This window comes from Camelina sativa, chromosome 10 (genome assembly GCF_030686135.1).
Source record: "Camelina sativa cultivar CO46 ecotype springtype chromosome 10, ASM3068613v1".
Taxonomy (NCBI): Eukaryota; Viridiplantae; Streptophyta; class Magnoliopsida; order Brassicales; family Brassicaceae; genus Camelina; species Camelina sativa.
This window is the reverse complement of record NC_141889.1, coordinates 9,701,721-9,719,286: the sequence shown is the minus strand read 5'-3', so window position 1 is coordinate 9,719,286 and position 17,566 is coordinate 9,701,721. Positions and strand designations below refer to the sequence as shown.

Below are 17,566 nucleotides of genomic sequence, written 5' to 3'. Positions count from 1 at the left end.
TTTAGCAACTTAAAATTAAATGAAAAAATTATATTATAATTTCGAATTTGATGATATATATATATATATATATAATTTTCTTATAATGATCTTTTTAAAATTTAAAGCTGTTTAAATTTTACAATTTTCTTATAATTGCTTTTTAATATTTTTAAAATTGTTAATAGTTTTGTTTTACATTTAGAAGTTTACAAAGATTTTTTTTCTTTAAAAGATTTTAAAGAAAATTAGGTTTTTTTTTCTTTATTTTACTTTTACATAAAACATTTTTATGGTAAGTTTTGAATTTTTACATTTTTATTTCTTATGGAGGGTCCTTATTTAGAATTGAAACGTGTCAACATCTGAATGATATAATTGACATGTGTCACAATCATATTAATTAATAATTTTGTCATCAAACTTTATATAATAAGATATATATATATATAATATAAGTTGTGAGAGTGATATATGAAAAAGATATTTATGATATATTAAATCTTATAATTTCACGTATTATATTTAATTTTCAAATAATCGATTTAAAATTGATATGATTCATAATTTTATGGGGGGGGGGGGGGGCAAAATGCAGGTTTACCACTTAGTATAATAAACAAACTATATATATATTTTTTCTATATGTTTTGTTTGTAACAATCCATACAGAAAAAAAGAAAAAAACTATTATAACTCAAAAAAAAGCTATAACTCACACATAATTCTACATTTACTTGTATCAAAATTAAAGAATATGAATTAATAAGTAACGTATAAAAGACTAAAAAGAGCATCGAGTTTGTATCATCATCAGCATCATCCATGCTGGTTCATGTGGGTCATTCACGAGACCTATGGATGGTGACAGAAAACAAAGCATATTATCAATTTGGCAGTTGAGTTAATAAATTAACTAACACACACCATTTTTTATTATTATAATCTTAATCCTTGTATTTAGATATCTTTTTTTTTTTAATATTAAAGTAAACTTACTTAACGATGATAAAAAAATATATTTATATTGTCAACATTTCATGTACAATCCATAGATATGATCATTGCGTTCATTTTTTTTTTTTTTTTTTTTTATAGTATGCTCTCATCTTAGTAGTTATAAAACTGAAATCAAATTGGCTCACCCATCCGATTTAATTGTCAACTACTCCTATCGCAAATATATAAATAACTTAGTAAACGATTACATATAGTTTAGAATTTTGGGTGATACAACGACAACAAACTCCGGTATGAACAAACACCTTACAAGAACAAATAATAAAGAAGAAAACTTCTTAATCTCTTAGATCAAATAACTCAGCTTTGAATACACAAACGGTTTATTGCACCCACACCCACTTTAGGTTTAACTTGTTGCACCCACACCTACTTTACAAACTTACTATACTTTCTTAAGTTTGCTGTTTAGGTGTCATTGTTAGTTAGATAATTTTGTCCCTCTCCTCTTTCTCTTCTTATTTTATCTATTTTTATCTTTTTTTGTTATTAACACTTTATTTGGTTATTATAAAACAAATTATCTATTTATTTATATACAATATGTTATGATTATATATTTTTTATATTTTAAGATATATATTGCTATATTTTTGATGAATTTTTAGATTATAAAGTATCCATTTGTCGTTGAACATTTGTTCAATGATAAGTGGATAGTCAATTGCAGTATTGTTAATGATAGTTACTTGTGTTTATTCATACAAAATATAAGTAATACACATCAATTCAGGTGACTATGACAACATGTCCATATAGAAACATATGGGGTTATAGTGCAATTTGTGGATACGATATTTGTCCACTTGGATAACTATTTGTGGATGCAATATTTGTGGATACATTATTTGTCAAACTTATCCAAATGGATAACTATTTGTGGATACAATATACGTAATAAATAACACTCACACAACAAAACTCAAATTTTTTCCCAGATCGAACTAAAACAAATTCAATATTAAAAAGTTCACAATTAATCAGTAAAATCACAAAATCACAATAAAACCAAGAAAACCCAGATCAAATTTCATATAATCTAAAATGATAAGGAAAAAGATCTAAAAATTTCACCTTGTCTAGATTTCCACCATTGTTGGAATGGTTTTTGAAAACTTTAGAAAAGAAATGTGAGAGAGAAAGGGAGAGAAACATGAATAGACTTTTCTATTTCAATGGATGAGGAAAAACAAAACAAGGAAGAATAAGATGTATTGTTTGGTTGAATAATTGTGAGAGAGAGATAGAGAGAGAGAAATAGTAGGGGTTAGAAGGAGTGAGGGGGTAAAATGTAATTAAACTTGAGAAAAGTATATAAATAATAGAAAGTAGGTGTGAGTATTAATAATTTTGGAGAAAGTGGGTGTGAGTGCATAATTCTAATAGGTCAAAAAGGGCTTTAATCCAAAACTTGATATAGACATCCTATATAAAACAAAATGAGGCTTCATTTATAAGCCCAAAATGTAAATTAATTCTAATGGGCCAAAAAGGGCTTTAATCAAAACACAATAAAAGACGAAATAAAAAACGTGATAATTAATTAATTACTTGGACGCCGTTGACGCAGATAGCCACGTGGCGGCTTATTGTTGATTGACAAAAATCGTGAAGCCGCTTCTCGGAGATTCTTCCTTCACTCTCTCTGGTCTGGTGGACTCGTGAGGTCTCTCAGATTCTTAAAAACCTTTTTTTGACTACATTTCAAATCGCTCGCGCTATTTCGCCGCACTAATCAAAGCCGTACACCTTTTTTATTTATTTAATTTCTCCCTTTCTCCGCCGCCGTGCCGCCGGGAAATCATCACTGTGAGTCTTCTTCTCTTTATTTATTATTGTTTTTTTTTGTTTGTTTCTCTATGAAAAGCTAATTTAGGGTTTAACACTTCACTGTTGTAGCCGACTTAAGTGGTATTTTTAGTCGATTGATTCGTTGAGTTTTGAAGCGTTTCGATTTGATTCTTCGGAGGTCAGTGTGTTGGAAGCTTGTAACTCTGTGGTTTGGTTGCAGGTATATTCGATAAACATGGCGACTCTAAAGCCGTCATTTACTCTTTCTCCGCCGAATACTAATCCGATTAGATTTGGATGTTTTCCGCCGCAATGCCTTGTCCGTGTCCCGAAACCTCCTTGTCTCCGGCGGCGTCTTGTATTGCCCAGGTTTCGGCAGACTATTGGCGGCGGCGGCGGCGTTGGTATGATTCGATGTGAACTTCCGGATTTTCATCTATCAGCTACAGCTACTACTGGTTAGTTTTTGTTTTGATTCATATTGATAGATATATGAGCTTTTTTGTTTTCCCTTCTGATAATGAGTGTTGGAATTGTAGTCAAAGTGATTACTCAATTTGGTTGCAGTTTCAGGTGTATCGACTGAGAAATCAGTGGATCAAGTTCAGATTCCTAAGGGTGAAATGTGGAGTGTTCATAAGTTTGGTGGGACTTGTGTTGGGAACTCTCAGAGGATTAGGAATGTTGCTGAGGTTATAATCAATGATAATTCTGAAAGGAAACTTGCGGTTGTCTCTGCAATGTCCAAGGTCACAGATATGATGTATGACTTAATCCGCAAGGCACAATCACGAGATGATTCTTATTTATCCGCCTTGGAAGCTGTCCTGGAAAAGCATCGGTTGACGGCTCGTGACCTTCTCGATGGGGATGATCTCGCTAGTTTCTTGTCACATTTGCATAATGATATTAGTAATCTAAAAGCAATGCTTCGTGCCATTTACATAGGTAGCGTGATTAGTAATCGTATTTGTGTTTCCTATTTACTTTTAAGTTTGATTTCAGAAGAAGAACTGAGTACTGAAATCTTTCATTTGCAGCTGGCCATGCATCAGAGTCGTTTTCAGATTTTGTTGCGGGACATGGGGAACTTTGGTCTGCTCAGATGCTATCATATGTTGTCAGAAAGGTTTGAATGATGCGTATGATGATTGCATTCATGTGACATAATTGAGGCTGTACACTTTGTGATCTCTCTATTCTTTTGACTGTAGACTGGGCTTGACTGCAAGTGGATGGATACTAGAGACGTGCTCATTGTTAATCCCACCAGCTCTAATCAGGTCGATCCTGATTTTGGTGAATCTGAGAAGAGACTCGATAAGTGGTTCTCCTCAAATCCATCGAAAATTATTATTGCAACTGGGTTCATTGCTAGCACTCCACAAAATATTCCAACAACTTTGAAAAGAGATGGGAGTGATTTCTCTGCAGCTATCATGGGTGCTCTATTGAGGGCTCGTCAAGTAACAATCTGGACAGATGTTGATGGTGTATACAGTGCGGACCCTTGCAAAGGTCTGTCCTATTCTTCTGCCTTTAATCCCTTATATTCTAGGATGTAATTTTAACAAGAAGTTTTGCCTGCAGTTAATGAGGCAGTAATACTCCAGACACTTTCTTATCAAGAGGCCTGGGAAATGGTAAACTTAGCGTTCTTGTTATCCTATATTCGGGAGTTTCATCATGCCAAGTACAAACTTTTGATCAAAACATTTAACTTCATGCAGTCTTATTTTGGAGCAAATGTTTTACATCCTCGCACCATCATTCCTGTGATGCGATATAATATTCCGATTGTGATAAGAAATATTTTCAATCTCTCTGCACCGGGAACAATAATCTGTCAACCTCCTGAAGATGATTATAACCTTAAACTGACAACTCCTGTCAAAGGATTTGCAACTATCGACAATTTGGCTCTCATAAATGTTGAAGGGTAAGCTACCTTTGCCGTTGTTGTTCGAGTTTTATTTCTGTTCTTTTAATTGACAAGCGGCATTTATACCTCCCCTGTTGACTTCCTTCTTCCAATTCATTCTGACAGTACTGGAATGGCTGGGGTACCCGGTACTGCTAGTGACATTTTTGGCTGTGTAAAAGATGTTGGAGCTAATGTGATTATGATATCACAGGTGCCTTTATTTCAAAACTTGCCTTATCATTATCGCAATTTTCTTCATTTTGAGAGGCAGAGGGTTATGCCATTGATATATTCATTGTCCAGGCTAGCAGTGAGCATTCTGTATGCTTTGCCGTGCCTGAGAAGGAAGTAAATGCTGTTTCTGAGGCACTGCGGTCGAGATTTAGTGAAGCTTTACAAGCTGGACGTCTGTCTCAGGTCTCTCTATCTCTCTGATTTCTGTTTTAATCCTAGCACAGCTATTTCCTGCGTATTCTAATTAACCATATATATTTGATAATTTTTTCTTAGCCAGTTTCAATAACAATAATATAATTCTTTTTCTCAGATTGAGGTTATACCAAACTGTAGCATCTTAGCAGCAGTTGGCCAGAAAATGGCTAGTACACCTGGAGTTAGTTGTACACTTTTCAGTGCTTTGGCAAAGGTGGTCATTACTTAAAACTGTAACCATTGTGATAAGGGATCATCCATCTCATACACATTTTAGCTTTATTGCACCCTTGTACTTATTTTTGTATCTCACTTGCAGGCTAATATTAATGTCCGAGCTATATCTCAAGGCTGTTCTGAGTACAATGTTACTGTCGTTATTAAACGTGAAGATAGCGTTAAGGCATTAAGAGCTGTGCACTCGAGGTTTTTCTTGTCAAGAACTACATTAGCAATGGGAATCATAGGACCGGGCTTGATAGGTGCTACATTACTTGACCAGCTGAGAGACCAGGTGAACTTCATATTGTTGTTCAGTATTTTCAAAATCCTTTAAGAAGCTGATTAAGCATTAAATTATGTTTTCCAGGCTGCTGTTCTCAAACAAGAATTCAACATTGATCTGCGTGTTTTGGGAATCACTGGTTCAAAGACTATGCTATTAAGTGACATGTAAGAATAACTTATTCTGTACAGTTCTTTGTTTCTGGCACGTTGTAGGACATACGGATCCATTCTTGATGGCATGACAGCATATTTTACTTTTCTCTGGAGAGAAAAATATCCCAAACTCTCGATCCGAAGCCGTATGCATCCTAGAAGATTTTAGTTTCCTGTTTCGCATACCTGGCCATGGCTCTCCCTTGATTGTTATCGTGTGTTTTATCTGTCGGTTGATGTATTAATGACGTAAACATTAATCTTGGACAGCTGACATTATCTGACAAATCCTAATCTCAATTCCAAACTGCGGATGATCATTCTGTTTCAATACCACATGACTTGTACCTATGTTGTTTATTGCAGTGGTATTGATTTGTCGAGATGGAGAGAACTTTTAAACGAGAAGGGAACAGAGGCCAATTTGGATAAATTCACTCAACAAGTGCATGGAAATCATTTTATCCCCAACTCTGTATTGGTTGATTGTACAGCAGACTCTGTTATCGCGAGCCGTTACTATGATTGGTTACGGAAGGGAATCCACGTCATTACCCCAAATAAAAAGGCTAACTCAGGTCCCCTTGATCAGGTGTTATATTCTTCTCATCTCATCAAGTATACGTCTTTTGAATCCGTTAGAGAAACTCATTAGGAAATGTTCCTGTCCTGTGTTGGTTTCTTACTCCACTGATGTTTCTTTTTTGTGTGTGCTCAGTACTTGAAACTGAGAGATCTTCAAAGGAAATCTTATACACATTACTTCTATGAAGCCACTGTTGGAGCTGGTCTTCCAATTATCAGCACTTTACGTGGTCTCCTTGAGACAGGAGACAAGATACTACGCATAGAGGGCATTTGTAGGTCTGTTAGTTAACAGTTTCACCACAATTTGACTCTGAGTTCCTTTCTGGTATCATTCTTGATGATTTCTCCTTTGCATTTTGTTGTTTTTGTTTTTTCTCCAGTGGAACTTTGAGTTACCTATTCAACAACTTTGTTGGAGACCGAAGTTTCAGCGAGGTTGTCGCTGAAGCAAAGAAAGCAGGTTTCACTGAGCCTGATCCAAGAGATGACTTATCTGGAACTGATGTTGCAAGGAAGGTACGTTATTGCTTCTTACGTATCAAACTGACACAGCAAAGTTCTGCAATGATGGTAGTCTCTCTCATGAAACCAAAACTCCTCTGTTTGTGTAGGTGACAATCCTCGCTCGAGAATCTGGACTGAAATTGGACCTCGCGGATCTTCCTATTAGAAGTCTCGTCCCTGAACCGCTAAAAGTAAATGATCTACATATACCTTTCATTATCATTAAAATTAGCATCTTCTGTATCTAATGTTCTTCCTAATCTACTTTCAGGGATGCGCTTCTGCTGAAGAATTCATGGAGAAACTTCCACTATATGACGGGGACCTAGCAAAAGAAAGGCTAGATGCTGAGAACTCCGGGGAGGTAAGATCATACACCATAAACCTTTTCAATTTGACGGATCTTAAATCCGGCTAAAGATCATTCACGTTTGATCAATTTGATCATATCAACAATAATTTAAACTTTTGATTCAGGTCCTGAGATATGTTGGTGTGGTGGACGCAATTAACCAAAAGGGAACAGTTGAACTTCGGAGATACAAGAAAGAACATCCATTCGCGCAGCTGGCGGGTTCAGACAACATAATAGCATTCACAACAACAAGGTACAAGGATCATCCACTTATTGTCCGAGGACCTGGAGCTGGTGCTCAAGTCACGGCCGGTGGTATATTCAGCGACATACTAAGGCTCGCATCTTATCTCGGTGCACCGTCCTAACCGGTGGAAAAAAACCCCCACATTAATTATCAGTTTTGCTATCTGTTTTTGCGCTTAAAGTATCAGCTACGAATCAACAACTTTTTGCTGGTCTTTGTAATTTTTGTGGTAATGTACAATAGCGACTAGTTTGTTGTTTTTTTTTTTGAATATTTTTTTAGATCTAAACGATGTGCAATTTAATAAAACGAAGCATTTCTTTAGAATATATGGAGTATCTATTTTATTTCGGTGGTCGAGGTCAATTAGAATTTCTTATCTTCTTTTTATAAGTTTCGTTGGAATTGCGCTGAAGCAAGTTGGTAAGGCATTTGTTGGAAAAAACTAGTAGACGGTGACTCGGTGAGTCCCAGCAGCTGGACATGCAGAATAAATGCACAAAAAGATTTCTCCAATTTAATGAATTTTGTTTACAATAATATAAGCAAGCATTCTTACTTTTTTAAAAAAAAATTATAGAAAACATGATAAATGTAGACAGCAACAACATAAAGCAAACGTGTTTTATTCTTCACTCGTCTTTTATTTATTTCCTTCTTCATTCACTTGTTTTCGTTGTGGGAACTCCTCCGATGGTTGTCTATTAAGCATCCCATGCTTGCGATGCTGTAAAAGTTCAAAATACATATATAAGAGACTCAGTATATATATTTGCTGGAATAGAAAGAATCGAAACGAAAAATAATATTTATGAAAGGAAAAAAAGAGACGAACCTGCGGTGGATAGAAGAGTGTTATCGTCAGCTCCAACGTTCCAGGCAAAGTAACCAAGCAGATCGTTGCACTTAGTGTATCTCACTTTCGTCACGACGCTCTGAGTATCGTCGTACCTAATCAAAGTCTCCTTGGAGAAACAGTAATCTTCGACCACTGCCTTGTCATGTTCCGTTGTGGGTCCGTAATCCTTTATGAACTCCTTTATCTTACTATAGCTGATAGAACCGTTAGGTGTCAGTGCTACTTGGCCTCGGGTGATGGCTGCAGCATCATTACCGTGATCCTTGTCGTCTTCGGCATTATGGGACCAGGACCAGCCAAGGTATGAGAATCCAAAGACTGCTTTCCTCTCTGGAAGTCCGGCCTTAATCCACTGTTTCAAACCAGAGTCGCCGCATGGATCTGTCAACCAAATTTTATTCGAGTTTGACCAAAAAATACACATATATGGATCGTAGGGAAATAAGTAAGTTATGTTTATAATATAAACTTTATACCTTTATCCCAAGGATTATACAGACAAGCGGGCAGACCAAGGGTACCGGACGGACCGAAAAAATCATAGGCTATGATATTAACCCAATCCAAGCTATCTTTCATCACTTTAACTGGGTAGGTAAACTTCTTGTAAACCGGGGAGTAGTAAACGGCAGCCGTCAACAGCAAAATCGGTCGGTTGGTGAGCGAGTGCTCGGCGTTAACCGCATCTCGCAAATCTCTAACTAGGTCCCCAAAGTCGTTCATCTCAGCATCACTGTTTGGGTACTCCCATGCTAAATCGAGACCATGGAATCCGTAACGTCTAGCGATCCTAATCCAAGAATCAATGAACATCTCCCGAGAGTTTTGTCTACTTGCCATTGACGCAAACACATAATTTGCATTTCTTCCGCCCACCGACAAGAGGGTCTGCACCTGGTCGTTTTTAATCTTGACGGTGTCAGTGAAAGTGGAAAACATGTAGTCGTGCTTTCGGGAGACATAAACTGTCTGGGTGTCAGCCGCGAGATCAGCGTAGGCGCAGAAAAGGTGAGTGAAGAGAGCTGAGGGAATGGTTTCGGCCGAAGTTATGGACTCAGGGGTCTCTCCATCTGGATACCAGTACGAAGCTTTTACCACGGAGGCTGGGGTTCCCTGATTCTCATCAGAAGACATTTTTGGTCTCAAAGTCTTTTGACAAAATGCTTTCTCTAGCTGTGTTTCTTTGTTTGTTGGTGCTTTGTTGTGGTGGTGATACAAACTAAGAGGGTGCTTCCTTTATCTATTTATATTGATTTTGGGAAGACTTATTTTGAAATATTCAAAAGACTTTAGACAAATTCAAGTCTTGAAGTTAATTTGATTTCCAAAACCAAAAGTCTTTACTAAATGCTGTGACTGTGACACGAACCATTAAGAAAGAAGCTCATCCCTATCATCATACTTGATGTATCCTTATTTAATTAACACTTGTTTGTAAAGTTTAAAATGGTGGTTGAAGAGTTTATCATATACTAGTTTTAAGAATTAAGGTCCAACTGTTTCCACAGTGATTTTAATTATTGAATGTCATGAATACATGCTTCTACACATACCAGATCATTAGTCTGCTATTAGGCTTTCAGCTTAGGATTTTTTTCTATTTGTCTCACAATGTATTGGTGCATAGTGATGGCCCCAGAAATTTATCTTACCGGGGTCAACTAAACTATAAAAAGCGGTATATTTTTATAAGTATAACATATTTATAGGTATACATATTTTGTTGAGATACAGATGTTATAGTTCAGTTGAGATACAATTGATAGTATACTTTCGAATTCTACTTCAAAATTCTATATCAGAAATTATTTACTGATCTTACCACATTGTTGACGGATAAAAATCACTTAACTATCAACTTTCTAAACCTTTTCATTTTCAAATATATTCCAAAGGTCACAATTTTACAATATTATGCTTTGTTACTTATTATATACTTATATATCTGAGATTCACACATCTAGTTATTTATATAGGATATGTATAGCTCTCAAACATAACATAAAAAATTAATAGCTCACAAAAGAAAGTCTCCTGTTAATAAAAAAAGAGAAAAGAAACAATCGGATAGTTGAAAGAAAAAAACAATGGGATGGTTGCAAAAAAAAAAAAACAATTGGATATATCCTTATTAGTAAGAGAGAAGTACAACTTTGCCTATGCCTAAAATACCACTGTAATTTAGTCTAGAATTCAAAGTCGGGTAGATTAGTCCATAACTATGTTTTGGATCGGGTCAAATTTATGAAATTACCCGAAATCTAGCAATCAGATACTTAATATAAATGAGTTTGATTTTTCCCCATTTACGAGATTTTAAAAAGCTTAATATTTTAATATAAAAAAATATGTAGGTTAATCTTTAATTCATTTTCATATCACGACAATTACGTGATTTAATTACGCTATTCAATCCGACGTCAAATTAGAATATCCGATCCGTACAGAATACTAACTTTGAAGAAAATATATACATCTATACTAGTATTTTTGCAGCAACTTTTGTTCAAAATACATTTTGGAAAGTTTTTACATTTAATGCAATTAATGCTTATATTCATATCCAAACAAGTATAGTTAATTTTTTCTACTATCCTTATAACCAAACAGAATTAAAATATTTTAAATATCCATATATATAATATCCTATAATTAATATAGATATTTAGAAGATTTATTCTATATTAAAAAAATTATTCTCCTATCATCTTTATTGATTTTAAAATTTAAAATAGTGAATCATCATATAATACATAAATTTAATAAAAATGTATATTTTTCCTGCATATATTTTGATTTGAATTTTTTTAAAACGAATTTATATTACTCAATTAATAGAAAAAGTGTGTGTTCAACATACATATATAGTAAATTTACCATATATAGTAATTTATAGAATTTTAAGAAGTTTACAATTTATAATTGATATATCTAAATTTAATAAAAAATTTTAAATTATGAATATTTAAACATTAAATTTTCAAAATAATACAAACGAGTTATAATAAATAACGGGTTATATGACATTACATGATTGAATTGATAATACTAAAAAATAAAATATCATTATTATGATACTTCAATACGGGTCAAATCTTTATTTTACTATTTTAACAACACAAATATAAAATATGTCGAATCAAACTGATTTAGTTAATATTGTATTAAACAAAAAGTGTTGTTGTGGTATACCACGAATTATATGATAAATCACTAAAATTAATAAAAGAGTACATTAGCAAAATTAGTATTAAAATAGTACATTAACAAAAAAAATAAAAATAAAAACTTGCTCCGCGGTGTATCGCGGCTCATAATCTAGTAGTAAAGAATATAAGTATTACCTAATTAGTTATACAATAAATACAATTACCAAAAAAAAAATGTATGAATTACCAAAAAAAAAAGTTATACAATAAATACTACGAATTCTAAGAATATACCCTAAAATCTGCCATAATCGGTGCTGCTAGACGTCTTCCTATAAATTCTATGTTAGTCATCGAAGGTCGAATCATTACACCTTCCACTCTTTCTTTCCTGTATATTTTATTCACCTTTTCGCTATGGCTGCCACTACAACTCCAGTTATGGCACATGTTATATATGTGTAATCATGTTTAACACATTAACGATTTTAATTTGTTTTGTAGGAACCATGTATTGGTTTTACTTCATGTACAACGAAACACCAACCATCTCAATATAGAAAAAAATTTTCTACTGCGCTATGGTCTCCATTTCTACAATTTAACAATGGCGTTTCACATACTTTATGAACCTATAAAAACAAAATCAAGCTTATTCTATCATTCTGCACTCAGGAGTCAAGACTATATTTATTAACTATTGGGTTTTAAATCTAGCTTAACGAGAAAAAAATTAGATTGTTCAGTTGTCGAATATAGAGACATGCAGGTCCTCTCAGGTTGTATCTGTTGTGGTAGCGGAAGGTCTGGCGTTGAGAGCAGTGATCGAATCGGCCACGAATCTGGGGATCTCTAGAATTATCTTTGAATATAGCTCTAAACAAATTAATCAGAGCAATTCAAGCTTCTCAGATCTTCATGGTATCTCCGACATCACCTCCGGTGCTTTGTCGTTTGTCTTTATCAATTCTCTGATGTTTTAGCAGAAAAGGCCTTAAGCATAAGAGAACAATAAACACACTTTGTCTTACCTCTATCTACGCGATTAATTTTGTTTGTTTGGAATCAATCCTCTCAGGCCATTTGGGTGGGGCTATGTCTTCCGCGATCAACTCTGCTAATTCGCTTCTCCGGAAATTGGAAACTTTAACTATCTCTTCTCTTTGCTTGGCAGCAAACATAAAGTAATAATTAGGGGATGTATGGAAACAATGATTTTGGAGGATTTGATGGGATTTTGAAAATTTGGAATTTTGATAGATTTTAGGAGAGTTGATATAATTTATGGTAAAATTCTTTTAAATTCCATCTAAAACCATGAGATTTGTATTTATGTATTTTTAACTAAACAAATCATCCAAAGTCCTCCAAAATCACTAAAACTTATTAAAATCCAAATCCAGACTGTTTTGAATAACAGTGGATTTCAAAGCAGATTTTTAAATCAACAGTTGAATAACAGTGGATTTCATGAGACTTTTTAAAATCATGATTGAATAACATAGGATTTGCAACTTTTACACAAATCACTTAAAATGTCAAGTTGAATATGTGATGTAATGTAATGTAACTTTTTACACGAAAAGATTAGCTTACATGTAATGTAACTTTTTACATATTGTAACCTCCAATATCACTCTAATAAAGTAATAATTAAGTTTAGGAATATGTGTATTTTGTGTCGAAACTCGAAAGATATGGAGGATAATAATTATTCTATTTTAAAATACCCAATAATACTTACAAATCTATTGTAAACACAGTCCAACTTGCTAATATAACTAATAAGTTACATATAATACATTATATATAACACAATTTCGATCTATGAACTAAAACATCTTATTATATAAAGTTGGATTTTGGAAGTTAGCTGTTAACAAAATTTTGACATGTGTCAAGTTATCAATCTCAGATTTTGACAAGTGTAAAAGTTAATATTTAAAAGGAGAAATTTAATTACAACAAAAATAAAATATTTTGTTTCAAAAAATATTAATAATGTAAAAAGATAATTATCAAAAATTACAGAATTTATTATAAATACAATTTTTTTGAAATAATTATAAGGAGATTATATATATATATATCATAAAATTCAAAATTATAATATTATTTACTTATTTTTAATTTTAAGTTATTAATTCTACAAAAAAAATAGAAAAATGGATTAAAGAAAATATAGAGTTAATTATTAATTTTAAATTTTGTAAATAAACATAAATTGTTTCATATTTAAATAATTTATTCAAAAACACTGCTTTCAACTTTGTTTAATTGGGAAATCCTTTTTAATGGGAAGATAAATTTTTCTTATTTTTTAAATCAAAATTTTCTCCTACTTTTTAGTTTTTAAGTAGGGAAGAGGTAATATTAATATGTTGATCCAAAAAAAATTAATATATGCATTTTCTTTTCCTAATACTATATTTTAAATTATTTTATTTAATTTATATTTTATCTTTGAATTATTTGAGATTCATATATTACTGTGCTTATAATTTTATATTGTTTCTTTAATTATGTACGTCAAATTAATTTTCTTCTAATTTTCCAATGGTTGGTCATAAACCCTTCTTTTATTTGCAAACATAATAGTTACCATTATTCATTTAATCTCAAAGGGAGATAACAATTAGAAGCTCATCAACCTAAAGGATTGATAAAATAGGCTAATCAAACACAAGCTTACAATAAACATAGATCGATAGATTAGAAAAACATAAATCATTGTTGATAGATCCATAGGAGCTCAAAGACTGTGACACCCTGGTTTGCGAAATTTTTAAAAGAATTGATTTGGCCACATATATCATCAAAATGCACTTATTTTTCTGGTCAAGGGTCCCGAGAGAACTTCATGATGGGTGACCTTCCTCGAAATGATTTTCGAAACTGTGCAAGTGAGGACAAAACAAAGGAAAATATCATTTGTTGAGTTGTAGGGTCGGTAAACAAGTTTTTAAAGCCTCCCAGATGTAACAAACCGGCCATCGAATATGGGTGGGTCCACGGACCGAGAATAGATGTAGGACCCACTTAGGAAGGTGGGCCCATGGACTGAGAGTGGACATGGGCTTACTAAGCAAGGTGGCGGTTGAGGCATTACAGAGACAGAGCCTACATCATGGTGTGTCAAAGATACTTCTAAGAATACATTGAGAAATTTAACATTAGTTACTATCAAAAGATTTTGTGATGTTAGAAAAAAGTTTTTACTTTCATTGGTTGTCGGAAAGAGCCGAGGTTCTCTCTATAATGGAGAAGGTTGGACGCAAGGTTATCTCCCCAAGGGACAAAGGTGGAGGAGGTTGGACGCAAGGTTATCTCCCTAATGGAGGAAGGCGGAGCTAAGGTTCTCTCTACGATGGAGGAGGTTGCACGCAAGGTTCTCTCCATAAAGGATGAGGGTAGAGCCGAGGTTTTCTCCATGGTGGTCATACATTATTATGATGACACATCATTGATTAGTATATTATGCAATATATTTTTATTCAAAATGTTTTTTGAGCCAACAATTTTAGTAATTAAAAAACTACGCAGAAGTGAAAGTAAAATAATTGGCTTAATGTGTTCATATAGACATTTTCTAAGTGGTGATAAAGAATATATTTATAATATAAAGTATATTTGGGTGTAAAAAATACACTTTTAATAGCAATGTTCTAAAATACGCTAGGCGCTAGCCGGGTGGTGGACCACCGTTTAGCATATAGCCGTATATGCGGCTGTATATATGGAATATATACGGTAAATATATTTTATTAAAAATATCTATAGATATGAATATATTACATATAAATAATTAAATATATATAATAAAAACAAAATAAATATCAAAATCTTTGCAAAATTACTCATAAAATTGTCAAACCAATAGTATCAACCTTTATATACAACAATCCATTGGAACTTGAATAATTTCTGAAAATAATTACAAAAGGCAAATATGCGGTGAGATTCCAAAACAGAGTTTTACGATATCAAAACTCTGTTTTACGATATCAAAACTCAAACTCAAACATAGTTTTACGATATTAAGAATTATAGTTCTTTAATCAATAAGACAACAACGATAGATGATAAAGCCAAAAAAGAAAAATCATATAATCAAAACAAGAGAAGGAGAGTAAAGAAAACCTGAAGACTCTCTCTATATAGAATGAAGTTTGAGAAACAACCTAAGTGTCATGGCAGTAGAAAACGATAATAAAGCTTAGCGTTTTATCAATTTATAGATCTATAACTTGATTGAAGTTAAAAAAAAAAAAACTTACCGTATATACGCCGTATAAGCAACCGTATTCAACCAACCCGTATTTGTTAAACGTTTAGCCTAAAAACGGTACGGTGGGTAACCGTATACCGTATTGTCACCGTATATACGGCCGCCTAGGCCGTAATTAATAGTAACACATAAAAAAAATTTAAATGGATATAAATCAGTGTATTATAATAAAAATAAAATTTATAAATAACGTACAACAAATTTTAATATATTTTTATTAAATTTAATTTAATTTATAAAACTTTAAACTCGTACATCCGGCGGATCCTCATCTAGTCTATATATAAACTACAATAAAAAAAATTCGGTAAATATATTGTTCATGTATACGATGCTCATAAATCCAGATTATTATGTTTTTGTCGCATATCATATTAATAAATGCAAACTTATACAATAAAATTCGTATAATCGGACTATCACAACCACATCCACATCTTAAATAATTTTTTGTTCAATTCGATTCATATTCCCTCTCACTATATACTTCACTCTCTTTCGTTTCTTTTAATTATATAAGATCTAAAATATTCAAACAAACTTATTACACAGACAACAAAAAAAAAGAGAAAAAAACAAATTTATTACACAAATAGCCGATATCTCATGAAATATTTGTTTTGAAAAGCCTGCGGTAAGCCACACCATAATGAGTTAAAACTATAAAACTTTCAAATATATAATTCTATGTAAAATAACTGAAATATTCCCCCTAGCCCCGGTCCGATTCTAGTGATATATATATATCTAACAAGTCTTTTGTCGAACAATGTACATGATGATATGATCACATGCATTACAATAATATTGGGATTAGACTTGATATTTAAACTATTTCAAGCTGATGGTCAAATCAAATTAAAGATTAGACTTAAAAATAACACATATTACTTTCTTACAAAATTTTAACGGAAACGTTTAGATAGATCTGGTGAATCATTTACATAAATCGCATACAATTATTTATAAGTCTTGCACAATTTTTGCAAATTATAAAAGAAATCAACTAAAGTATCCTCTTATTTAGCCTTAGTAGATCTCCACCTAAAGTAACGTCTTGAATCTCGAATTTTTTTTCTTCCAGTTAGAAACTTGGATTCATGTCTAACTGTGATCAAAGATATGCAATCCGGCCAATGCTCAAGTCTTCTTTCGATGAAGACAAAATTTATCTCTGCTAAAATTAACATAATCTAATTACAAATCCGACATATGATGATATGAAACTGAAAATTCAGAGATGTGTGACCTATGGTGAGTTTCTAACCCCTAGTGTACAAATCTGATTTTAAATTGATTTTATTCAAAACCTTATATTAACTTATTAAGAGTTAATCTGATTAAAATTAGTAAATTCTTATCTAATTATATAATGTAATGAAAATATATTTTGTAGTAGATGATATACAATTGTGTGAATATATCATTGTTTAAATGTGTGAAATTATTTTTAGAATTTGTGTGATTTTTATTATTGAGAATGTTATAAATGCGCTAATCAGGTAGTAGTAGGAAGCACGACTAAGTTCTCTAAAAACAAAAAAAGTAAAAGACAATGAAAGAAACTTGATAAATGTGTGTGTTCATTCTTTTTCTTGGTAATAGACGATGATATTGTACTATAAAAGAAAATAATACTAATAATCCTTCCGTAATTTTATTAGTTTCCATTCTAGACCTTTTTACATAAATTAAAAAAAAGAGATAAATATTTTATTATACCTTTATTTAACTATTAAAATTCTTAAGGATTTAATTCTTTTTTCATTT

General features: G+C 32.5%; 2 protein-coding genes and 1 long non-coding RNA gene across 4 annotated transcripts; 1 reads left to right on the top strand and 2 right to left on the bottom strand.

Annotated features, from left to right (window-relative positions):
• The first annotated feature begins 2,552 nt into the window (after positions 1-2,552).
• On the top strand, positions 2,553-7,827 carry LOC104720233 (bifunctional aspartokinase/homoserine dehydrogenase 2, chloroplastic). Of its 2 annotated transcripts, none has more exons than XM_087468928.1 (18): positions 2,553-2,808; positions 3,011-3,248; positions 3,364-3,738; positions 3,831-3,919; positions 4,005-4,308; positions 4,381-4,433; positions 4,521-4,729; positions 4,838-4,925; positions 5,018-5,131; positions 5,262-5,360; positions 5,466-5,660; positions 5,736-5,818; positions 6,173-6,398; positions 6,525-6,670; positions 6,775-6,910; positions 7,006-7,089; positions 7,170-7,262; positions 7,376-7,827. In XM_087468928.1, the coding sequence occupies exons 2-18, from the start codon at positions 3,026-3,028 to the stop codon at positions 7,619-7,621; spliced, it is 2,763 nt and encodes a 920-aa protein (XP_087325054.1). In that variant the 5' UTR covers positions 2,553-2,808; positions 3,011-3,025; the 3' UTR covers positions 7,622-7,827. The 2 variants fall into 2 exon arrangements, with proteins under 2 accessions (XP_087325054.1, XP_087325053.1); XM_087468927.1 differs by having other exon boundaries at positions 3,358-3,738.
• A 168-nt stretch (positions 7,828-7,995) lies between these two features.
• LOC104718338 (class V chitinase-like) lies at positions 7,996-9,572 on the bottom strand. Its single transcript, XM_010436063.2, has 3 exons — positions 8,836-9,572; positions 8,336-8,740; positions 7,996-8,227 (listed from the first exon to the last, which is right to left on the bottom strand). The coding sequence occupies exons 1-3, from the start codon at positions 9,491-9,493 to the stop codon at positions 8,205-8,207; spliced, it is 1,086 nt and encodes a 361-aa protein (XP_010434365.1). The 5' UTR covers positions 9,494-9,572; the 3' UTR covers positions 7,996-8,204.
• Positions 9,573-12,000: 2,428 nt separating this feature from the next.
• LOC147935947 (uncharacterized) lies at positions 12,001-12,669 on the bottom strand. The gene is made up of 2 exons (XR_015567761.1): positions 12,540-12,669; positions 12,001-12,140 (listed from the first exon to the last, which is right to left on the bottom strand). It is a non-coding gene; the product is annotated as an uncharacterized LOC147935947 (long non-coding RNA).
• Between the last annotated feature and the right edge of the window lie 4,897 nt (positions 12,670-17,566).